Here is a 25,855-nt window from a genome sequence, read left to right on the forward strand (position 1 = left end):
CCAAAAGGAGGCTGACACAGCTTCCATAAAATTCAAACTTCTGGATTTTTTTTTAAATGACCAGACCTTTCAAAGCCTAAAATTAACATACTAAATATTCTAAAATTAACCTGCCAGCACACAATATGCTTTGTCTGCTAAATCTTCAGTTTTGATGGAAAATTATCCCTATATTTTCTTTTTCTGAAAATTCCAGCACTGAAAATTATGAAATCATTACAACATAAATATAAACACAAATAAAGAAGTTAATGCATATACAATAGTGAGATATATACAATAACAACAATTTTATGTTATCTTGATCTTAGTTTACCATTGTTTTAATTCTACTTACCATGTCCTCGTATTAACTTCATATCTATAAAGGTCATCCACCAATCCATATTTATTGCCAGGTAATGCTTTGTATCCACCATGAACATAAATGGATTTTGTCATTGCATCATAGACACTACTATGGCCATATCCACCTTGCACAATTGCTCCTTTTGTTTCTGGCACAAGCCATGAATTTGATCCTGGAAGAGACATATGAGAAACATAAAATAATACTCTAACCTTGCAAGGACCTACTCCTGGGATACATCCTTACTTAGCATGAGTAGTCCCAAATAAATCAATTGTAAAGTCAGGGACTAACAGTTTACATCTTTGAAACCATGTAGATGTGTTGGATATATTATGCACATTTTTCCAAATTTTTAAATTGGCTTGGCTCATGTTAAAAATACCCCTACGTAAACATAAAACATTTTAAATCTGTAATACAAGAAAGAAATGATAGATATTTAATTTTTATGTCATAATCTGAAGGCAGGGCACACACTTTCCCAACTGAAATAAATAACTTTTGCATAAAATAAAAGTAATTTTTATTGCCCTTCACCAGTTTACAATACACACACATGCACAGAGTAATACAGTTGGCATCATGTAATGTTTTGTTTGCTTGTGTGGCTATAACTTGTAAGCAGCAGCTGCATCTAAGATTAACGGTTGCTCAGACATAAAATTTAGGCAAAGAAATTAGAGCAATAATTACAGCTTTGTACTGGTGATAGAGTGAGCTTCTAAAAAGAACTGGATCACATCTCATAATAAGCATTCCTCTAACATCTAATGCCTATACGTTCCGATAAATAGAACTACCCAGTCCAATTGGCAATACCACTGTCTGGTAATTCCCAACAATGCCACATATTCTACTTTCTTTCCTCAAAATTTGAAAACACTCATACTGTCATCACCCAATTCATCCTATGAAAACCTTCAATGTTCTACAATGTTATTTTTTTGGGTAAATTTGCTTTAACACAACCAGATAAATGTACAATTTATATTTAACCATCAACCTGTATATCATACTTTTATCTAAAATTTTCAATAAAAGTGAAAGAAGCTGTCAACAAAAAAAGTCCCCCCAATTTGTTTACTCTGTGCATTTGACACTGTTCTGTGTAACACCATTTCCACTGCTTTGTTGATGGCCAGTTGAGCTTCCTGGCTCATGTACTAACATGATGACATAATTTATTTCACCCTTCAGGGGAGGCTCAGCTGCATGCTCTTTTCCTGGCTCTCCAGATCTATGTTTACCAGTATCAACAGCAAACAAACTGAAGAGATGGTATGCTGGCATGTGCACAAAATGGAAGAACAACAAAAGACTGAAGATGTTTAGTGCTGTTGTTCTGCCATATTTTTTAATAAGACTGTTATAAATATTTTCAGGGTATCAAAACAATATTTTCAGGGTATCAAAAGAAAACATAATTCTGTGCACTTTATTTAAGCCATCAGTTCAGTCAGGCACATATGTATGTACTTAAATTAAAGAATGTGAGTAAATCCACCCCCACTCAGTAAATAATTTAAGCACATAATTAACTTCAAGAATAAATCATCCTATTGACGTCAATGGGACTTCAGCACATGCTTAAACTTAAGTACATACTTTTGTGCTTGGATGAACTGATGCATAGGCAGTGTTCTATCAGAGGTATAGTTTGTTTTTTTTTTAAATTAGTCAACTTCAGAACTTAAAGTTAACAGTATCCTTATAACGAAAACAAGAAGGTAACGTCTATTGCAACATTCCAACAATGTTTATTATACATACATATTCAGATCAAATAGTAGTATCATAGGGTAGTAATACAATAAACCCAATTAAATAAAATCTGGCAACAACCCTGATTTTTAAGTCATATGATGCAGTAACTGTAGATGGGAAAATGTACATATATTTCATATCCGTTTCAAATACGTTTGTCACAATATACAGTTATTTTCAGAATAATTATAATAATATTTTTTCTTTTAAATTAAGCATATTTTATCAGAATTGTCCTTTGGCTCCTTCCCTCAGTTACCAAGACCTCTTTGATAGTGTGTCTGTTACTTTGTTTTAGAAAGCAGACACTTTAAAACCTTTTTTCCTAGAAAAATATAGTTCCACACCTATGACTTGGCCAACATTATTTTTCCACTGATCACTTCAGATTACCTAACACAACTAAATTTTAATAAACATACTAAGATTTGAACACCATATTTTGCTGTACTGCACTGTGATAAAAATTATCACCAAAAAACCTATTCATCAAATAAAACAACCTTTTATATAAGAGTAATAAAATCCAACTCCTAAGTCATCAGGACTAGTTTAGTATTCAGATTGGTACAGTGAATTTAATCACTTTACCGCACGCCTTAACTCATTTTTCAAAAAAATTCAACAACTGTTGGCTTGATTATTGTTCTGAAACTTCAATCATATTTTATTATTGGATATTTTTGTTATAAGCCCACAATGCAGAAAGGACAGAACATATTTATAGGTCAGCAGACACAATAACTTCTCATGAAGTGTGCTAGATACAAATGGACAATTAGGCTTCAGAAACTAATTAAGAGAGACCATTAAACTAATCCATCTGAATTTGCAACCATTGCTTGTTAGTTATTTAATTGACAATATGTCTCAACAGTTCAGCTACTGAAATTCACAAAAGGGTAAGTCTGTTAATAGCAAATGTAATATAAAAGCAAGGTCACGTTCAAATCCACTTTTCACACCACATTTCAAACCAAGAACATCAGGTCAAGCCAGCCAGTTTGTAAAAGTTGTTCTAATCACAGATGATTCTCTGGGTCTTTGTCTTCAGGGAATATATTAGTACAATACTATGGAATCCTCCAGAAGAAACACATGACCACTTCACCTGATGGCTATGGAAAGTGGGAAAAGGCTACCGCATTCTGCGTGAATGCAGCAAAAGATGCAAGCCCAAGCACTACATTTGGATCCCCTGTATGTGGGAACAATAACTGGAAAATCAAGAGCAGTAGTTGAGACTCTGAAGAGAAGAAGAATGTACATTGTATACAAGAACCAAAATGGAAGGTGTTGAAATCCACAAACAACAGGGATGGTTACAAGATAATGTTCAGTAGCAAGGAGGAATGGGGTAAAAATAATCATAGCAGAAATATTAAAGAATAAGGTAGCAAACATCCAAAGGGACAGTTACCGGCTCACGAAAGTTAGAATAGCACTGAGCAGAGAACATATATTTAATGTTATATGCACATACATGCCACAGGTTGGCTATACAATTGAGTAGGAGGAGCAATACAAGAAGTATCACAAGTAAAGTACTTGATTATTGGAGCAGATCTCAAATGGACATTTGGGAGAACACAGTGAAGTTATGATGACTGTCATGGAGAATGAGGCTTTGGAACCAGAAATGAAGTGGGTGAGGATATCTTTGCATTAGCTCAGAACCCACAGCCTGATTGTTGCCAATACAAACTTTGTAAAGAAGGAGAAGCACCTATTCACATACAAGGGTGGTGCCAACCGGACCCAGATCAATTACTTCTGGACAAAAAAAAGATCTAAAAAATTTAAGAGACTGTAAAGTGATCCCAGGAGAGTAGACTGCGAAGCAACACAGACTGCTTGTAATGAACTTCCTGGGTGAAAAAGCTATTGGATGGCAAAAGGTAAGTTGTGGAACAAAGAATAAAGTGGTGGAGACTTGCAGATAGGGAAGTCAATCTGAGATTTAAGGATGAGATACTGCAGTCTTTGCACAATGACGAAATCAACTACGATGATACCAGCGAGATTTGTTGAAAAACATCCAATTTTACAGAAAGTGCACAAGAACCCTCTGGCCAAACAAAAGGAGATAAAATTTCATGGCAAGAAGATATGATGGTCCAGCAATGTGCAAGAGGCAGTAAAGGAGGAAAGGTTTAAGCAATGGTGGAAAAGTTATGAGGAAAACAAGCTTTAAAGAAAACAGCAAAAAGAGCAGTTGTGGAAGTTAAGAGTCTGGTATTTAAAGCTTTATATGCAGAACTAAAAAAAGAAAGGGAAAAAGAAAATGTAGATTAGGCAAGATTAGGCAAAGAAGCAGAGAGGACTTGGTAGCAGTGAAGTGTGTCAAGGAAGAAAATGGAAGGCATTGAAGTCATTAGGAAGTAGCAGTGATTTTATGAGAAACTGCTTAATGAAAAGAATGCGAAGAGACGGTTGACGGAAGTACATGCAAGCAATAACCACACAAGACCTATCACCATGGTGGAGACTCAGCACTAAAGATGAAACACGGGAAGGCAGAGGGACCTCACTGTGTATCAAATGAGGTATTTAGAGTATTAGGCCATGAGGGTGTGGTGATGATGGTGAACTTTTTCAACTTAATTTTCTGTACTGGAAAAATACCCAACAAGTAGAGGAAGAGCACACTGAGGGACCAATTATCTTCAAGAATAAAGGAGATATGCTAGAATGTGGTAATATTCAATGAGTCACATGATGAAATGGTTGGAAAGAAAGACTTTGGATAGCGCTGGAGCATCAAGTAAACGACGACCAATTTGGGTTTATGCCAGGAAGAGCAACAACGGATGCAGTGTTTGCAGCCCAAATACTGCAGGAGATGTACAGGGAGAAATGCAAGGAATTACATTTAGTGCTTCTGGGTTTAGAGAAGGCTTATGACAGAGTTTCTAGAGAATTGTTACGGTGGTGCCTCCAGTCGGGCAATCTGCTGGAGACATTTGTTCAGAATATTATGTAGCACAATGGTAGAAAGATGCAGCAGCTTCAGTGAGTCATTCACCGTGGGGGTAGGTCTACATCAAGGAGCACCCTTAAGCCCATTGCTATTTGGACTGTAATGGACACTTTGGCACAGGAGATTAGGGGAGAGCATGCTTTTTGCAAGTGACATTAAATTATCCCATGAAAATAAATACAAATTGGAAACTGACCTAGAACTATGGAAGGCTGCATTAGAAGAAAATGGCTTATGAATCAACTGACAGAAGATGGAATATATGCAATGCTTCACTGAAAGGAAGCATGAGAAGCCAGTAAAACTATATGGCTACAGTTAAAGTTTGTGCAACAACTTAAATACCTCGGTTCAGTGTTGAGCCTTGATAAGAATGTGGATGTGGATGTTAGGAGCCAAATGAAGAGTGCTTGGTATAAATGGAGGGAGCTGACAGGAATTCTCGGTGATAAGAATATCCCAAGTATACTAAAGAACGAAGTGTATAAGATCATTATTACGCGAGCCAGCATGTATGTATTGGAATGCTGGCCAGTGAGGGAGAGAGAACCACCACTACTTCTCAGAACCACAATTAGAATGCTCAGGTGGACGCCAGGTAAGACAAGAGCTGATAGGCTACACAATGAAATGACAGGAGTCATATGCAGGTTGCCCCCAACAGAGGCGCCTGCTTTTTCCTTTCCCTGGGGATGCTCAACCCCTGCTCAGCCCCAGAACCCGCCCCCACTCCACCCCTTCCTCCAAGGCCCCCCCACCTATTTCTGCCCCCCAGTCCATCCTCACCTTGCCTCTTCCGCCGTACCCAGTGCCTCCTGCATGCCACGGGACTGCCGGTGGGTGCTAAGCACCCACTAATTTTTTCATGAGGGAGTATCAACTGAGATGGATAGGTGCGAGACTGAAGTGTGGGATATGTTGGCCAGACCGTACAAGAGCTTGAAGCCATAGGACAAAGAATCATGAAGACCACCTAAAAATAGGTGATTCAAGATGCTGAAGGAGGACATGCAGAAAGCTGGTGTCAGCAGTAACTGTAATTCTTCCAGATATGTATCTCTGTGGGTGAAAAGATCACTCTCTGGCCAACCCCATCTCTGGAATATGTCCTGGAGGACCCGAGAATCCAAATCCCATTTGGAGTCATGGGAGAAGTGTCTGCTGAGGGCATCAGCAGTGGTGTTCTGGATGCCTGGAAGGTAGGCTCTGAAATTTGGATGTGGGTTGACTATGAGCCAGTTCCAGAGCTTTATAGCTTCAGTGCATCAGGAGGGGGACCTTGCTCCTCTCTGCTTGTTCATGTAAAACATGCAGGACATGTTGTCCGTCATGATTCTCATCACTGGGAGGAAATGGAGCCAAGCATTCCTGACCATCCTGAGCTCCAACAGGTTGATGTGGAGACGGGTCTTATAGGTCAACCATCTGCCCTGAATCATGAGGGTACCTACATGGGATGCATTAATTAGAGTTACTGACAGTGTTGGGCGGCAGAAAGGAACACCTGCACAGATGTGCAGTCGCTCTTTTCACCAATTCAGGGAGTTCTTTACATGCAAGAGGTCTGCCAAGATGTCCAAGGCATCTCTGGTAGGAGAACAAGCAATTTTCAACCAACCTTAGAAACAGCAGAGGTGTAAATTTGCATGACTGGTAACAAAGGTACATGCTGCCATGTAACCAAAGAGCTTAAAAGACAGTTCCTTCTTGATGTCTTAGGGCTTCCCTGAATCAACCTAACCAATCCTGAAAGTTTCACAAATCCGTCTAAAGGGAGGTACGTTCTGGCTGTCACCAAGTCCAAGTACACACTATGAACTGAATTCCCTGCACCGGTACTAACACAGATTTCTTTACTATTAGCTGTAGGACCAACTCTTGGAATGGAGCAAGAGCCTTCTGAATGGAAGACAATACTGCCTCAAAAGAGCATCCTTTGAGAAACCAGTCATTGAGGTACAGGAAGATGAGAATCACTTCCTGTAGAAAGCAAGTGGCCACTACTGCTAGAACCTTCGAGAACACCCTTGGAGCCAAAGAGAGACCGAAGAGAAGCACTCTGACCTGGAAATGATCTTGGCCCACAGCAAATCAGGGGTATTTCCCGTGTGATGGGTGATTGATTGTTTTTTGACCCTTGTCTTCCAAGACGCCTACTTCAATATAGCCAGTCTCCTTCCTCTAGAGCAGGAATTATAGTTACGAGAGTTACCATTCTGAATTTTGGGGGCTTCACAAACTTGTTTGGCTGTCTTAGATCTAAGACTGGCCTCCAACTTCCATCCTTTTTCAGTAGAACCCTTTGCCCCTATAAAGGGAAGGAACCAGTTCTATCACTCCTAGACAGAGGAGAAAGTCCACCACTTGCCTTAGCAGAAACTCATGAGAGGGGTCCCTTAAGAGGGACAGGAAAGGAGCAGTGGGAAGGGAGGGACTTTCAGACTGGATAGTGTAACCTGAAGTTATGATCTCCAATACTCATTGGTCCCTGGTGATCCACTTCCAAGTCTGGTGGAAATGGACAATGTGGTCCCCCAAAGGAGGGAGGTGGGCTAAAGGGTGCAACTGTAAAATCAGAGGAACACGAGCATTCGAACCCTTGACCAACCCATCAAAGATGCTGTTTACATTATGCCTGTGTGGTCACAGAGGGTGGTTGGGCGACCAACCTCTTCTCAAATCTGTCTCTCTTTCTGGGGATTATGCAGGGTCTTTTGTACTCCAAGAACTGAGCAGGGCATAATTACTGGGTAGTCAGTGACCTACTGAAATGCTTCTTGCTCAAAGATGTATAAATGCCCAAGGAACACAGGATGGCCCTGGAGTCCTTAAACAAGTACAGGGAGTCATTCATAGTCTCCAAGAAGAGTTTGTGACCAAAAGGGAGGTCCTCTATTGTATTTTGGACCTCTCTCAGTTATGCCCTGAGCATAATCATCATCAGAGAGATCACAGAATCATGGAATATCAGGGTTGGAAGGGACCTCAGGAGGTTGTCTAGTCCAACCCCCTGCTCAAAGCAGGACCAATCCCCAACTACATCATCCCAGCCAGGGCTTTGTCAAGCCTGACCTTAAAAACCCCAAAAGGGAGGAGATTCCACCACCTCCCTAGGTAACGCATTCCAGTGCTTCACCACCCTTCTAGTGAAAAAGTTTTTCCTAATATCCAACCTAAACCTTCCCCACTGCAACTTGAGACCATTACTCCTTGTTCTGTCATCTGCTGCCACTGAGAACAGTCTAGATCCATCCTCTCTGGAACCCCCTTTCAGAGAGTTGAAAGCAGCTATCAAATCCCCCCTCATTCTTCTCTTCCGCAGACTAAACAACCCCAGTTCCCTCAGCCGCTCCTCGTAAGTCATGTGTTCCAGTCCCTTAATCATTTTTGTTGCCCTCCGCTGGATGCTTTCCAATTTTTCCACATCCTTCTTGTAGTGTGGGGTCCAAAACTGGACAGAGTACTCCAGATGAGGCCTCACCAATGTCGAATAGAGGGGAATGATCACGTCCCTCGATCTGCTGGCAATGCCCCTACTTATACAGCCCAAAATGCCATTTGCCTTCGTGGCAACAAAGGCACACTGTTGACTCATATCCAGCTTCTCGTCCACTGTAACCTCTAGGTCCTTTTCTGCAGAACTTCTGCCTAGCCATTCGGTTCCTAGTCTGTAGATGGACCTGGCAGCAATATCTGCAGCATCTAAGGATGCATAAAAAGCTGTTCTGGCCAATAGCTGACCCTCAGCAACAATAGATTAGAATTGTTCCCTGAAGTCCTGTGGCAGATGTTCAATAAAAGCTGCCAGCCTGCTGCAATTAATAAAGTTATAATTAGCCATGGCTGCCTGATAATTTGTGATCTGAAATAGCAAGGTTGCTGACAAGTAAAATTTTGTCCAAGGAGGTCCAGTCGCTTTTGGTCCTTGTCATCGGGGGTAGCCCCTAAAAAGCGTGGTTTACCCAGCTCGTTCACAGAATCCACCATGAGGGAGTTGGTGGGGATGGAAAAACAAAAAAATCACAGTCCTTCTGGGACACATCACAATTTTTGTCAACCCTTCTGCACATTGGTGGAATAGTGGCTGGTGTCTGCCTTTCCATTTTAGCCAGATCCAACAGAGCTTCATTAATAGGTAGCACTACTCTGAAGGATGTTGCTGACTGCAAAATGTCAAACAGCCTCTGCTGCTGGTCTCTGACTTCCTCCATTGGGATCTGCAGAGCGTCTACTACCCTTCTAATGAGGTCATGGAATTGTAGGCAGTCATCAACAATGGAAGGAGGAGTAAGCATGAGCCCCTCATCCAGCGATAACAAAATTGGAGTTTCGGGGGTGACTTCATCTGCCCTAGCTTTTGACTCCTCAAACCTGTCTTCCTGACCTGGAGAGATAGAGGGAGGATGTGGAATCCTAGTCTCACGCATAGATGGTACCAGTGATTTATTAAAACTGCTGCCAGTAGACAGCCTGGGGTTCCAAAATGGCCATTGTGGAGATCCACAAGAGAGAGTGGGTAGCATACAGGCTTGGTTCTACCATGTTTGATGTGTCATGAAGTCCTTCCTGCATGAGGGGTGATTTCCAAACTAGTATATAGGGGAAACCCTAACAGAAAGCCAGGAAAGTGACCAGGAGTGCTCTTCTTCTTCCACCTACTTCTGAAGGGGGGAGGGGAGCAGCCAATGAGATGGAGGAGAGACTTGTGCCAGGGAGTGGTCACTCAGAGACCAGGACCCCAATACTGTGATATGCTCAATACCTACAGCGATGGGGACTCTGGTTCATTCCACACAGAGATCCCTCGAGTACTGGATCTCTTGTGTACTGGAAAGGACCCCAATAAAGACACTGCAGCTGAAGCCGTTGTGGCTGGAGCTGATGGTACCAGTAATGCTGAGCATTCCACAGGCCTTCTTGGGCACTGATATTTGCTCATGGGTACGGCTTGTATAGGAAATCCTGGCTGAGCTACTTGCATTGGTACCAATGACTAAGTTAAGGAGCATGACTGCACCAATGGCTGAGTGGAATGCTTCAACGTCAATGACAGGGCCAAGCCAGATGGTACCTCATGCTTCCCCTTACTAGTGGAGGGTACAGATGCCCTATAGTAGCAATGTTTTCTCTCCTTGGAGCTCTGGGCTTTGCAGGCCCACTGGTACCAAAGAATACCCTTGGAGACCAAGGATGCAACCTGGTCTTTTCTAGAGCTGGCTCAGTAAAGAGTCCAACCTCCTCTTTTTCAAGAGTCTTCCCGGAGTGTTCCAAATGTTTACCCTTCTTATGGGAAGCATGTCCCGAGTTAGATGGAATGCTGGGTCCACCTGGGGTCAGATGTACAGAGGGGGTGAGGGGGTCTCCACATCTAGCTCAAGGGGTGGAATGTTCCATTGCCAACAATCCGAGCTTTATATCCCTGTTCTTCCTAGCCCTGGTTTTAAGGGCTAAACAAAGGGAGCACTTTGGGGAGATATGGGACTCTCCCACTCAACAGACACACTTGGAGTGTCTGTTGCTTACTGGTATAGCCTCTCAGCAGGAGAGGCAACATTTGCTGCCTGGAGAACCAGGCATACCCCACCAGGAGAAGAAACCTCCAGGGAAAAAAAGAGCAGGGGGAAAACAGCCCTCTCACCTAAATTAACTAACTAATTATGCTAACAACAACCTAAACTAAACTAACTTCACAGAAGGAAAGAGAAAGGCCAAGTACGCTCAAGGTGGAGATGCTAGTGTTCCATCTGGGGGCAAGGCAGTAGAGAAGGAACTGAGGATAGTTGTCCACATCTTTCCTAAAGTATGGTGCCCAGAATTGGACACCTCACAAGTGCCAAGTAGACCAGGACAATTATCTCCTGTGTGTTATATACAATACTCCCATTATACACCTCAATCATATTAGCCTGTTTTACAACTGCATCACATTGATGACTCTCATTCAATTTGTGATCCACTGTAAGTCCCAGATCCTTTTCAGCAGGCTACCACCTAGCCAATTATTCTCCATTTTGTAGTTGTACATTTGATTTTTCTTCCTAAGTAAGTACTTTGCACTTGTCTTTGTTGAATTTCATCTTGTTGATTTCAGACCAATTTTCTAATTTGTCAAGGTCATTTTGAATTCTAAACCTGTCCTCCAAAGTGCTAGCAACCCCTTCCAGTTTGGTGTCATTTACAAATATTATAAGTATACTCTCCACTCAACTATTCATTAGACTCACCTTCCCAGATTGACAATGAACCATTGATAACTATTCTTTCAGCATGATCTTTCAACCAATTGTGACAAACGCTGTTGGCAATTACTTATCACTCTGTTATCCTCTAGGTACTCACAAATTGTTTAATAATTTGTTCCAGTATCTTTTTCGGTATTGTAGATCAGTCAGTCTCACTTTAGTTCTCTGCGTCCTCTTCATTACCATTTTTAAAGATAGGTACCATGTTTGCCCTTCTCCAGTGCTCTGGAACCCATCCTGTAGGAGTTCTCAAAGATAATTGCTAATGGTTACAAGATTGCTTCAGCTAGCTCTTTGAGTGCCGTAGGATGAATTTCAGACTTGAGTACTTATAACTTATTTAACTTCTAAGACTCCAAACTTGAGTATTTCTAACTTTTCTAAATATTCTTCTACCTGTTTCTTCCCTATTTTGGTCTGTGTTCCTTCCCCCTTGTTGTTAATATTGTGTTGAATATGTGGTCACCATTAACCTTTTCAGTGAAGACTGAAGGAAAATAGGTTTCAAATACCTCACCATCCTTTGTGTCATCAGTTATCTCTCCTTCCAAGTCAAATAGAGGACCTACACTACCTTCCTTTGCCACTCTCTTGCTCCTAATATATTTAAAGAACCTCTTCTTATTGCCTTTTATGTCCCTTGCTAGGTGTAACTCATTTTGTGCCGTAGCCTTTCTGATTTTGCCCTACATGGTTGTGCATTTTTTTTTTTTTGCATTCCTCTTTAGCAATTCACCCGTTTCCACTTTTTGTAGGATTCCTTTTTGATTTTCAGGTCATTAAAGAGCTCCTGATTAAGCCATATTAGACTCTTACTATTCTTAACTTTTTTTCGCATCAGGATAGTTTGCAGTTGTGTCTTTAGTATTGTCTCCTTGACAAACTGCCAGCTGTCCTGAACTCCTTTATTAGATTAGATTTTCCTCCCAAGTGGGCCTTACCTACCAGTTCTCTGAGTTTGTTAAAGTCTTCTTTAAATCTAAAAAGCAGAAGGCAATCTGTTATCAATCCAAACAAATCTCTGTTGTTTTTAAATAACTCCAGAAGAGACTTATTCAGAAATTTCTTTAGACATAAAGAGCTTTTTAAAATTTCAGCTAAAGCAAAACACTATTATAATATTCACCTTGAGACTCACATTGAGATTCTTAGAAAGTTTATGAGGTATCACTAACCTAAAGAGAAATAAATTTCCCTGTGGACTAGCCCAGAAAAGCTTTATGGTGCAAGTTAGTAAAACAATCCACACAAAACTCCCCTCCTGTGATTTATAGGTTCCCAAAAAGCCATAACTCTAAGAATAGCAAGAAAGGGCAAAAGGAAGTTCCTTTCTCCTGCAATGAGTCCAAAGGCAATCACATCACCTCCAGAGCAAAGACATATTGCCACACATTCACACAATGAAAAACTGAGTGCACAAAACATCATGATTTTTAAACACACAATTTATTCTATTTGAACAGAAATTACTTTTTTCTCAGGTATAGCTAATTTTCTCTATCCTAAGCAGGGGTGTGTGCAGGAACTAAAATTTGACTGCTTTTGGAAGTGCACATTCTGTGGCCCCGGAGGTGCTCGGTCTCTCTGCCGTGGTCCCAGGGCTGGAGGAGTTTTGTGCCCCCACCAATTACTGGGGCAGGGGGTGGGGGGTGTCATTCCCCTGCTTGCTGACCTCCCCCCTCCCCCAGTCCACACTCCTGATCCTAAGGAGGGCACTCAAGCATGGAGGATTGGTGTGTTTTTCTGAGAAAGAGTGAGTGCATGCACACTTCATATCAACTGGATTTGTGATAAACAGCTGCACAATACAGTGCTCAAATAAGAAGCCAAGGGAATCCCCAGATAACACCAATTAAGAAGCACATGCTAATGTCAGTAACTAGACTTTCGAATGGTTCCTGATCCGAAGCCTACAGAAGTCAGGGCTTTAGTTCTAAAATGGATGTGTGTACCAGAATCCCATATCTGATGGCTACAATTTATAGAACGATCCTGAGGGATAGAAATTGGGTCACTAAGGGTATGTCTACACTACCCACCGGATCAGCAGGCGGGGATCGATTTATCATGTCTAGTCTAGACACGATAAATCAACCCCCCGAGCACTCTCCCGTCGACTCCTGTACTCCAGTGCTGCGAGAGGAACAGGAAGAGTCGACGGGGGAGCGTCAGCAGTCGACTCACCGCAGTGAAGACACCACTGTAAGTCGATCTAAGTACGTCGACTTCAGCTACGTTATTCACGTAGCTGAAGTTGCATAACTTAGATCGATCCCCCACCCAGTGTAGACCAGGGCTAAGAGTTTAACTCAAGATGATCTAAGTGAGGTCAATTTTATATCAGACCTGTTTATTTCAGTGTGAGTGTGCCAAGTGGTTGGAAAAGAGTTTATGTTAAAACCACCAAGAGCCAGTGTCTGAAGAGAATATAGCATCCACCCGTAGGTGCTGGAACTAGGGGTGCTGCCGCACCCCCTGGCTTGAAGTAGTAATAACCAAATACACGGTTTCTGCCTTCAGCACCCCCATTATACAAATTGTTTCAATACCACAGCATCTGCCCCTCAGTGAAAGCAGCACAATGTCAAATTCTAGAGTAGTCTGAATTTTGGAAATAGGCAGAGATGAAAAGGTATATTATATTTTCTTTTTACAAGGTCAGAAACCTTTCTTTGTAACCAATTTCCTTTCTGAGCAGGATATTAGAGGGTTCTACATAAATACATCTATCACTTGTCATGCCTTCTAACTTTGGAGCCTGCAGCTACTGAGTTCCAAAAAGCAAGTCATGCTTAGTGCAAACCACCAGCTGAAATTTCATGGTTAAAAATGATTTCAATGCTGCAAAGGTACAGATAAATATTGGAATTGCCAAGGAACTGGGGGAAAATTGCCACAGAATTCACTGACTGTTTGTGGGGGACAAAAATAAGAGGTACTGAGGTGAAACAAAACACGAGGGTTATCTGCTGAAATTGAACAATTACAGCATACAGGGCACATCCTAAAAACCACTGCTTGTGTGAATAACCCTTCCTCAGACAAGTAGTCTCATTGATGTCAATGGGTTTTTATAATAAGACCTTATATTGCTATAATTATATATTATTTTTAATTCAATAATGGAATATGTTTTTTATTAAAACACCAACTTTCCCATTAATATTTTCTATAATTGGCAGACAAGTTAATATCTCTGAAAGGAAATTTACTAAGTTGAGATTAATTCTGAACCATAATAACTGCCAGCAGTACAAAATATATTTCTCCCCCACTCAGAGTTTATAACCATGGATTGAAGTTTTGGGGGGTTTTTTTTAAACTTGCTTAGCTGTAGATAGTAGTCTGTTCTACTAATCCTCTACAAATATAACCCTAACATAGTAAAGAACCTGTAAAATGGAAAGAAGTCATGAATTTTTACTCTAATGCCAGCAATAAACTATCCAATAAACACTGAAACTTTCATTTGCATTGCTAAGTGAGGCAAGACGTCCCCACTACTACCACTTCATAATCAAACCAACCACCACCACATCTTAGTAACTTCAATATTTTCAAAACATGAAGTTTGGTATTTCCCCTCTAACCTTAATTCTTAGAATATATATATTATATTCAAAGTACTGTTAAACATTAATGATCATGCAGAAAACTACAGTAATTATAATGATTTATGTTTCTTATTTTACTTTGTTTTTCTTAAAACAGGTCTTCAATAGAAGGCATTCATTCTTGGAAGTTTTTTCAATGGATTTTGCCTTCAATAATTCAGTGTTATAGAGTAACTAGTGACTATTACTATTTTATGCAAATAAATAGTCACAATTTAGGAGTCATTTAAAATTGACTAGCCTTATCTTGTCTTGTGATGATCTAGTAAGCATCCCTGATTCATATTCAAAGAGGTGTAGAGGAATACCTAGCTTGGAAGATAGAGACTACAATTTTAGAATAGTCATAAGCAGCTGCATCAGAAATATCAACATGGATAGACTGTATTGTGGTGGTCTTCCTCACATTCTCATTCCCTTCTGGACATATTCGATATTGCTAGAAAAGATGTCAATATGGTCCTCAGAAATCATGCCAGGAATATAGTGGAAGCATTCTGTCTCTGTAATGTAGACAGGTTGAGAGGCTTTGTGGATAGACACCCCAATTAAGCAAAACAATTAAGCTCATGCTTAAAACTTTAAGCACGTGAACAATCCCACTGAAGTAAAAAAGACTACTTCAATGCTTGAAGTTAAGCATGTGACACCTTAGTACTAGATAAAGCCAAAACTGAAGTCCTGCATTAACTGTGCATTATTAGACTAAAACTGTGCTTCTTGTGATTAGCTGAAAATTGGTGAACTATTTCAAATTGGCCAAGCACAACAGAAGACTTATTCCCTACCCAAAACAGCTTACATAAATTTATGCAGTTATGTACTCAGTCTCCCCCCCCCCCCCCCCACACACACACACACACTGAAACAAAATTCAAAGAAATTGTCCCAATATAAAAATACCACTTTGAACCTTTACATGTCTGAAGCTGCTGGTAAAAGTTCTTAACACTCTCAATCTAGTAACCACAAACATAACTGTGACTGTCTTGTTAAAAGAATTGTTAGGGATTCAGTTGAGTACCACAGAAAAGAAGGAAGAATGTGAAGCAAAAAACTCTTCACATTCCTGTGTTCATTAAATAATTAATGTGCATAATTAGCTGTATTCTTAAAGATCATCATAAGGGGCATTTTAATATGTTATTCTAACTATTAAAATAAAATGTTGTGTGAAGTCTATAAAATGAAATATTAAGTTATTAAGCATTATCTTATATTTGTTTATACTTAGACGGGAACAAGTTTATCTGTGTATAAACTATAAAATAATCCAGAAGCATAGGCAAATTTAGTGAAACCACAAGAGAAGTTGTTGTGATTTACAGAAGTTGTGACTGATTTTATTTTCTATGGTAGCTGCCATTATACTCTTTACAACTGCTATTGTAAGTAATATTAATCAGAATAGTTATTAAATGTTGAAATTAAGAATGGGAAATACTACAGTAACATTAATTCTTGTAAGGGCAAAAATTTCAGGGTTGCTAAGGTGATTATTGTATACTGTGCTACTTATTAAACCTTCCTTTCAATAAACTTACGTCTGAGAAAATGATGATAACCCTTACACACCATCATAACTCAATATATGTAAAATTGCTGGTTCTTACCCTTACCTTACTTTGAGTACCTCAACCATGACTGTGATCACGCCCAGTCTACTGCAATATTCCCAAAATAGGAACCAAACTCCACTAATTTAAAAATAACTGATTTTACATACATTAAAAGAAAGAGGAGCTACTGGGATCAAAAATTAAAGAACAGCAGAAGAGGTTTTTTGAGCTTGCCAAATATATTTTATTCTTCTAAATCTAACAAGTTCGTTATTGCTTAAAAATCAAGAAACACAGCATCAATACAGGGCAAAAAGTATTTAAAGGAACTCACTGATATAGTACTCTTGCACACTACTCGTGTAACCATATACTGCAGAGTATCCAAAAATGATGATCATGACAACATCTCTGCTGTCCAACTCTACTATATGCGCTGAGTGACCCTCCACAGCATACTGTTGGCCATGTATAAGTACTGCAGGAATTTTGGTACTCCATGTTTGACTGTTTATGCTGAATATCCACAGCTCATCAGTGACATTCCCATTATTTGTTTCAACTTTGCCTCCATACATGTAGATGTCTTCCTATTAAAATTAGAGAAAAAAGTGAAGTTAAAGAAGATCACATCCAAACTGCATTATTGCTACAGTGTATATAAGAATGTAAATGAACAACCTCTTATAAATACATAAACAAAGGCTATGTTCATCAGCTAATTATCAGCCCTGCTTCCAGACACAGCCCCTTGAGCTTAAGCAACAATGATGTTAAAAAGAATATTTCACCAGAACGAATCCTAATAGAGTGAAAAAATAAGACAAAAATCAATTTCAAATATGGATATTTAAAGGACAAATTTTAAAGTTCTAGGCACTTGTCACACTCATTAGAGCTCTCTCTTCAGAGTTCTGAAAGATTTTTAAATGATTCCTTTTTGAAATGTGCACAGAGATTCCAACTTTCTTTCCTATCCCCTGCAGCATAATCTAAGGCTTTGGCTACACTACAACCTGGGGGGTTGATTCATAGTTCCCATAGACCTACTCATGCGAATTCTCATCTGAGCGAGCATGCTAAAAATAGTAGTCTAGCTACAGAAGCACAGGCAGTGGCAGCAGAAGTACGGGTTAGCTGCCCTGAGTATATAACCCCGGGGTTCAGGCGGGACAGCTAGTCTATGCCACCACCGCCACTGCCTGCACTACTGCAACCACCCCACTATTTTTTGGCATGCTAGTCAGATGCTCACTGGAGAGTTACGTTTGAGTTGAGGTTGTTCGGGAAGTTAATGCTGGTTTAACTGGTGATCTTTCTGACTTGAGCCACTTTGATGCTAAGCTGATGATTATTTTTGTGACATTTTTACAGATGCAAAGTAAATATCTTCATATCAGAGATACATTCTGAATATAAGTACAAATCTTTAAAAACATTTGTGTAATGAAAGTATGTATTACAGATCATTAGCTTTTATTTGCAAATACCATGTATTAACATTTCAATTTTTCACTACAAGTTGATCTATTATTTATCCAGAAACAACGTACACAGCTCAACCCAGCCACTATTAGAGAGTTTGTGAACAGTCTAACCATCAGTAATAATTAAACTGAATTTAGGTTTCATTAATACACATTTATAACCCAATAAGAAAAAAAAGTTTTCTGTAACATTTGTGGTCAGGGTTTTCTACGGAGATACTACAAAATCAGGTTTTCTAAATTACATATTATTCCCATGAAGACTGATTTACAACTCAGAGTAAAACAACAAAGGAAACAAATGCTTTTAAAAAAAGTCCAGTACACAATCATCTAAGGAAATAATACTGATTATACCTGTACGGGAAGTGAGAAGAAATCCTTGCCAGTTGCCGAATTACACAGTAATTTATTTATTTATTGCACAGTATGAAGAACTATCAGATTGAAAATAGATTTTTCTATAATGGATTGCATGCAAAAGTACACTTATATAAAATCCTCACGTTTTCCTGTTTGCACCACCAAGCCCCATTCCATCCTCTCTCTCATTTTTGGTAAATACTGTATCGGACAATATATTTTTTAAAAATTCTAAAAATAAATGCAGTTTCAACAAAACAAATTTTGCATAAGCTTTCATGAGCTACAGCTTCATCCGATGAAGTGAGCTGTAGGTTACGAAACCTTATGCTCAAATAAATTTGTTAGTCTCTAAGGTGCCACAAGTACTCCTTCTCTTTTTGCGAATACAGACTAAACACGGCTGCTACTCTGAAACCCATCACTATGTTAGACTTGGATGTCTAGATGGAAATCAAGGGCTGGGATGCTTAAAAGAAGCTGTATTTGGCTTCTTGGTGATCAGTGTGGTATTACAAAAGCTGTTTGGTTACCGGTTTGGTGAATGTAATTATAGAATAAAACACCAGTTTGGGGAATTATCTGACCTAATCCTTGCAGTTTGCCCTGAGCAAGCATGCTCAGTGTGGCCTCTCCAGGGACCAGGCACAACTGTATTGCATCTTCTGTAAAATGCTGTATCCTTTAAAAACATTGTACCTGTAAATGAATGCTTGAGTCTAAGATAAGACACAAAGTCCATCAATGTGAAAACTATGTGGAGGGGCAAAATTAGTTCTATTGTGCAATAAATGTCTTAATATTTAAAACTGTTGTATGCAGTGTTATTGTAGCTGTGTCCGTCCTGGGATATTAGAGAGACAAGGTGTGTGAGATAATATCTTTTGACCTGAGGAAGAATTCTGTGTAGCTCAAAAGTTTTGTTTCTCTCACCAACAGAAGTTGGTCCAAAAAAAGGTATTACCTCACCCACCTTGTCTCTCTAATATCATGGGACCAACACGGCTACAACACTGCATAGAACTAAATTATTAAAATAATGTAAAAAAGCTTAAAATTTGAAAAACTAAACATGACTAGAGATCATGAAAAAGAAATCGAAGGTGGATTGGTTTGCCATCAACTGAGCTTACTCTAAATTATACTTGTTCAAACCAGCATCTATTTTATTCTGTGAGTATGTAAAGGAAGACTCAATCTTCAGTAAACAGATTTCAGAGTAACAGCCGTGTTAGTCTGTATTCACAAAAAGAAAAGGAGGACTTGTGGCACCTTAGAGACTAACCAATTTATTTGAGCATGAGCTTTCGTGAGCTACAGCTCACTTCATCGGATGCATGCTGTGGAAATCGCACAAGACATTTTATACACAGACACCATGAAACAATGCCTCCTCCCACCCCACTCTCCTGCTGGTAATAGCTTATCTAAAGTGATCATCAAGTTGGGCCATTTCCAGCACAAATGAAAACCTGGGACAGATAGTACAGCAATTGAGATGGTATATATACACAGAATTTAGAATTTGTCACTTAGCTTTGGAGCAACGTGGAAATTCTTATAAAACAGACTACTGAATCTTCTCAGAGTAATAGATGTCCCTTGACTAAGAAGAAATAAGATGCTGAATCTTTTCTCAGGAGTATATGGGGAAAAAAAGATCCAAGTAAAAATGCTAGAAGGATGGAATTAATTATTCTGTTACGGACTGATTATTTTCTTAAGAAAACATTCACGTTGGCATCCATGGAACACAAGATGATGATAATATCACTGCAGCCTATATGCTTCAAAGGTAAACAAACTCATCCAGAATACCAGTCTGAAGATCTCCAATAGACATTTACAGTCCCTCAGGCATGATGACTGCAATCTGATGTCTAATTTTAAATGCATCTGTGATCGAATTATTAGGTGGCAGATCTTTTCTGTTCTTGTTGACAGTACGCAAGCCTCACATTTAAAATATTTCTCTAGAAGCAGTAGTGATTAACTCTTTTTCGACCTTTCACATATAAAAAGGTATAACTGATCCTGTTGTCCACAAGTCATATTATACAACCTTTACATTGGTTGTCTTCTTAGAGTAAGAGCACAATTTGTGTCTCAGATTTTATATTATATTCTCATGTATCCTATTGCGCTGTTAAGGCAATTTTCTTGCTTCATAATTTCAACCAATGGGATAAACAACAAAAAATCCATTTTGCAGACAGTACTTCAGTACTGGAATGAAAGCATGCTTCCCTAACAGAAGAAATGGAACGTACAGTGTAATATTGTGCTTAACTAAACCATATATTGTGAAGTAGTTATGTGGTTAAGAAAAGGTCCAATGAATTTGTTAGTAGATACATACTAGCAAATCTTTAAAAGTACACCTTCACAAGTGTCTACATATGTGTATCAAGGGTGTTTACTGAAGACAAAATTCCCAGTTAAAAGCCTCTAACATGCATCCTCATTTTACAAGTGTAGCAATAAAGGAATGTACTATTGGTAATTCCGCTAGAATTGGATTAGCTTTCAAAATGTAAGACAGCTTTCAAAATCATGAACCCATGTAAATTGGCAAGACTGGCACATTTTGGCAATTGTAGCCTTCTCTGATAGAATTCACAGTCCTCTTTTCTCTCTCTACAGGTACGTCTCCCTTGACAGCATATATTTTCCACAGGCCACCAAGCTATGAGAGAATAGTACAGCAGGGTGGGAACCATATGCAGTTGGCAATGCAGACTTATGCCTGCATAAGGAATATGTAACTTTTAGAGTGGGACTTTCAAAAGCACACAATATTGGCCTAACACTTCTCCCACTGAAGTCTATGACAGAATATCCCATTGTCCCAGACATGGCAGGGAAAAAGGCAAGACACCAGGAACTGTGGCTTAACAAAGCCATAACTTCATTAACTTAACATCTGGGAAACTCTGGCAGTAACTCCTCCACTGCAGGTCAACATTCCTTCCATAATCCATGCCGCCAGGGGGAGGGCAGCCCTGAGCTCCTCCTTCCCCCTCCAAACTTTTAACCTGGTACTGGTACAATTTCTGGCACCACACTGCCCTCTCTTTGTAAAAAGGTTGAGGGTATAGGGAAATGGGGTTGTGGCCCCTCACTGTAGTACACATTAGGAGCCCTAGCTTCACATACCCCTAGCTTCTTTAAGGGATAACCTCCCCTAATCCTAATTGCAATTCTAGTTTACCAGGAATCCAGAACCCCCTATTAAGTGAGTGCCTACATTGGACACTTGCCAAGTTGGAACAACCTGAACTCATTGTGACCTAATTTACCCACTTGGTCCCTGGGCTGATAAGAGAAAGGCAAAAAAACCCACCACCACCCAGGCAATCTGGCAATGAGGGGAAAATTCCTTCCTAGCTCCCAAAAAGGCAACTAACGTGATGCCTACAGAAGAGTCAAACTCAGTGCTACTCTAATTTCCAAAGTGTGTATGGATGTGTTGGGGACTGGGGTGCCCCAGACAGGGTCCATGGATTTTCTTTCTCCTACTGGCCCCAAAAAAGTCCCTCCACCTTAGAGGTAATTGAGAAAGTAGGGAGAGGGGGGGAGAAACTATTAACTTCAGTGATGCAGAGTTAGGCCGAAACAGAGCACTTCTGAAAATCCCACCCCTACTCTTTACAAATCCTCTAGTTATTAAATGTTGCATTTGTCATGATCTCTAATATCCAACAAAGAAAGGGAACGGACTTTCCTCCAAAAATCAATATATTACACAGAAATCAAAAATATTCAGAAATTCATGAAATAGAAAGCATATTTCAATACAGAAATTAACACATTTTAATACAATTCCTACAAACTAAACTGTCATATTACACACAAAATGCAAATGAAATTGACTTTTTTATTCTGAAATACCATGAGTATAGTTAAGAAAAACAGTTGAGTAATGACTAAACTAAATCTCAAGAAATATCGACTCTTAAAAAAATAAGTTGCCCATGTCATCAACATTTTAATTTGGATACAATATTAAGTACTTGAGGTATTACCTATTTAAAACAATTTAAATTCCCCCAAAAGATAGGAAAGTGACAAATAAATCAAAATTAGTTTCATGGAACAAATAGTTACAACATTATTTTAATATTTTGGCAAAGCACAAACCAACATTTCTAAAGAAAATTCTTATTAATTTAACACTCACTTGGACAGTAGTTGTATTTTGATTCAACAGCATGGCTACTGACAGTATATGTACAATCTATATCACATAACTCTTAGAAGAGAAGTAACAGAAACTTTTGAATTTTCCACCATTGTATTATACCAATTTTCCCATATTCTCTAACAAGCATGAATATGATCTAAAAACTTTTAGCAGCCAAGAAAACCATAGATAGATATCTTGTTTTATATCTGCATTTAAAATTATCACTGTAGGATGTTATGAAATACACTATCACAAATCTCAGCACAAATTAATATTTCCTGACATCACATCAATTACTTTTTACTGGATGAAAAATTACTCCATCAGAAAAATGTGCACCACCATTCTGGAACACTAGCTGATGTGTACCTAAGATACCTATTAATATATTTTGTAGATTCTAGAGATTTCAGTTATTGACATAAAATGTAAATTAATTACTTTCATTAGAGACACAGTGATAGTTTTAATATTCTTCCTAGTCACATATGAAAGCACTTCACATTTGTTTTATTCTGTTTTTTTTTTTAATTTTCAAATTCGCGGGTGAGTAATTGACTTAATATTTTAAAAATGTGTTTTTGCTACACCTCTCCTAAGAAATAATTTTACTTCACTATGCCCTACCCTTCCTAAGCAGTAAGGAAGGATCAGGAAAAAGCAATGTGACTTTTCATTTGTCAGATATTTTCTGCATCACGACATGGAGACACTAGAGAGACACAAATGACTATAAAGACAAAAATGACAATTATATAACTCTCCTAACCTTGTACTGCGCTCAGCAGACCTTACATTGATGAATGACAGATGACTGGAGAAACAAAGTATTTTTTAAAGTGTCAGTCACCAAGTAAAGTTGTACAGTCTGTTATTAGCTCTTGTTATTTCCTCTGCCATCACAATGAAATGGCACAAAGGTTAGTGTGCTGGGATGGCAAGTGGAAGAGGAAATAAGAAACGTTGTTCTCCTTAGAACTCCCTTCGCTAGGCAAGTTACCAAGAAGTTACAGAATTTACTGCATCCGATGAAGTGAGCTGTAGCTCACGAAAGCTCATGCTCAAATAAACTGGTTAGTCTCTAAGGTGCCACAAGTACTCCTTTTCTTTTTGAGAATTTACACTAAATGTTTTAGTTGATGTCATTCACAGAGCTTGCTTCACATTACAGAAGACCAATTACTACCTAAAAATGACTATACCCGTCTCTCCATAATAATTAAGTATTAAGCCTCTATTCCAGTAGTTTTAAAGCTTTTGAGGATCTCAGTAAATAAACAAAATGGTTGGGGGTTTTTTTGGAATCTGACCTTTTAATTGAAAATAAAGTTGTCATATTGAAATGCATTCAAAAATAATAAAACACTGCTTGTCTATAGTTCTGGAAGACAGAATTTTGTTTTCAGGACCAGATATGTTAAGTCTTCTGTTTTGACCAGGAGGAGATTATTTTTAGCTGTCTTTTCCTGTTGGCCTTTCTCTGTAGGCTGTATATTTATGAATAAGCAAGGCCACTCTCTACCTAACCTCTATGATTAGGCTCCCAGCCAAGAGGACTCTGATATAGAGATGAAGTCTAGAGAGTATAGTTCTCCAATCCACCTGTGACAATCAACTCAGTATAGTGACTGTGATACTAGTCAATACTCTAACCATCTCTGCCTGACCACAGAGGCCTATAAACAGTAACCAGGGGTCCACAGCCAGGTCCAGAGTCCTCTTTTTCCAGCAGCCAGAGGCAACCACAGTGTTCCCCCTACTATGTCTATCCAGACAGAAATCAACAGCCAGACACTAGGGTCTCAATCATCTAGGGGCCAGAAGCCCAGCCAGAACATCTATTTCCCCAGGCTACCCCTGAAAACACATTCACAACAGTCCTGGACATACCAGGGCAGATTCTAGACTGCATCTGGAATAATGGGCTCTCACACAACTGGTTACATCTCTGTGATTCTTTGCCCCAGACCTGGTTTAAATTAAAGCTCCTGCCAGCTGGCTAGCAACCCCAAGGGACTAAATACCAACTGTGGATGGCCAGAGCACAGTAGCTCTCCAACATGCCTCATGCACAAGCAACACTGACTTTCTAACCACAGGACACACTCCCATGCTTAGGAGCTTGCATGTGGTTTCCACTCCTTTTTGCACCACTTGGTCAGCAAAAAACAAATGGAATGGGGCAGAGAATCTGTACATATTTTCCTCCAAAATGCCACTGTGGGCTTGATCCTCTCAAGCTGTTATAGTATAGCTATTCTGATTTGTTAGCTGTTCCACAAATCTAAAATGCTGACAGCTGGAAAAAAATAACACACAAGCCAGGTGTTAACCATGTAATGTGAACAAGCAGTGAACATGTGAACTGTTTCACCTAACAATTCAATCGATTCTAAGAAGTTCACCTGATCAGTAACAGTTTCAGAGCAGTTAGATCATAGAGATGATTGAGGATGACCCATGGAAATTACATTACAGCATGCGTCTTCTGCAGATGGGTTTGAGGCCTTTTCCTGGACGCACCAGGAAAGACATCATGATATAGCAAGCCCACAAGACAGCATATTAAAAAAAGATTGTACATAGGTTGCACAATACCTCAAATGGAAAACACCTATGCATAAGACTAGATGTTCTTTGATGGTACTGGCATGTGCTGCAGTGTCATTTATGTCTGAGTAAACACTAGAGGGTATGTCCACACTGCAGTCAGGGGGTGTGACTGCAGCTTGATAGCTCAAGTAACAATTGCAGCGAAGCCACAGCAACACAGGCAGCCGTCTAGGCTAGCCCTGCCCACCTGGGAACCCTGGTACATACTTGAGCAGCAGCTGCCCACGCTGCTGCAGCTTCACTGCTCTTACTACTCAAGGTAGCTATGATCTAGCTAGAGCAAAAACTAGCTCAGATATGTACCTGAACTGCAATCAAACCTCTAGGTTGCATGGTAGACATACCCTGAGATCTATGTCTCATTCTGGTCTCTCACTGAACCAGCTTGGTACAGATGACCAATTCATTTTGTGTCTTGCACAGACTGGCGTTTGGATGGGTGCCACCTGGATAAGATTTCTGAAAAACAGGCCTGAGTTAATATTGGTAGGTTGGGGAAAAACAACTAGTAGGACTGGCAGAGGTGATATCAGTTCCCTTAATCAAGGGAGACTGCCCATCTTTTGTAACTCAGACTCTGCACTTGGGGATCTGACCTGATCCTCAGTTGCTTCTGGATATCGAAAAAGCTACAGTGGCCAAGGATGCCTTTTATCATTATCTATTCTTGGCTAAGATTTTTCTTCCAGATTCAC

The 25,855-nt window shown here is 39.5% G+C and overlaps 1 protein-coding gene across 7 annotated transcripts in view; it reads right to left on the minus strand.

Moving 5' to 3' along the window:
* Positions 1–25,855, minus strand: part of ATRNL1 (attractin like 1) — a 1,012,424-nt gene that overhangs the window by 832,474 nt on the left and 154,095 nt on the right. For all 7 annotated transcript variants that reach the window (XM_037904761.2, XM_043551194.1, XM_043551197.1 and 4 more), the window contains exons 9-10: positions 16,846–17,101; positions 338–521 (exon numbers count right to left, since the gene is read on the minus strand). In XM_037904761.2, coding sequence (XP_037760689.1) covers positions 338–521; positions 16,846–17,101 — 440 coding nt within the window. The remainder of the gene's footprint in view (positions 1–337; positions 522–16,845; positions 17,102–25,855) is intronic.

This window comes from Chelonia mydas, chromosome 7, assembly GCF_015237465.2.
Source record: "Chelonia mydas isolate rCheMyd1 chromosome 7, rCheMyd1.pri.v2, whole genome shotgun sequence".
Lineage (NCBI taxonomy): Eukaryota > Metazoa > Chordata > Testudines > Cheloniidae > Chelonia > Chelonia mydas.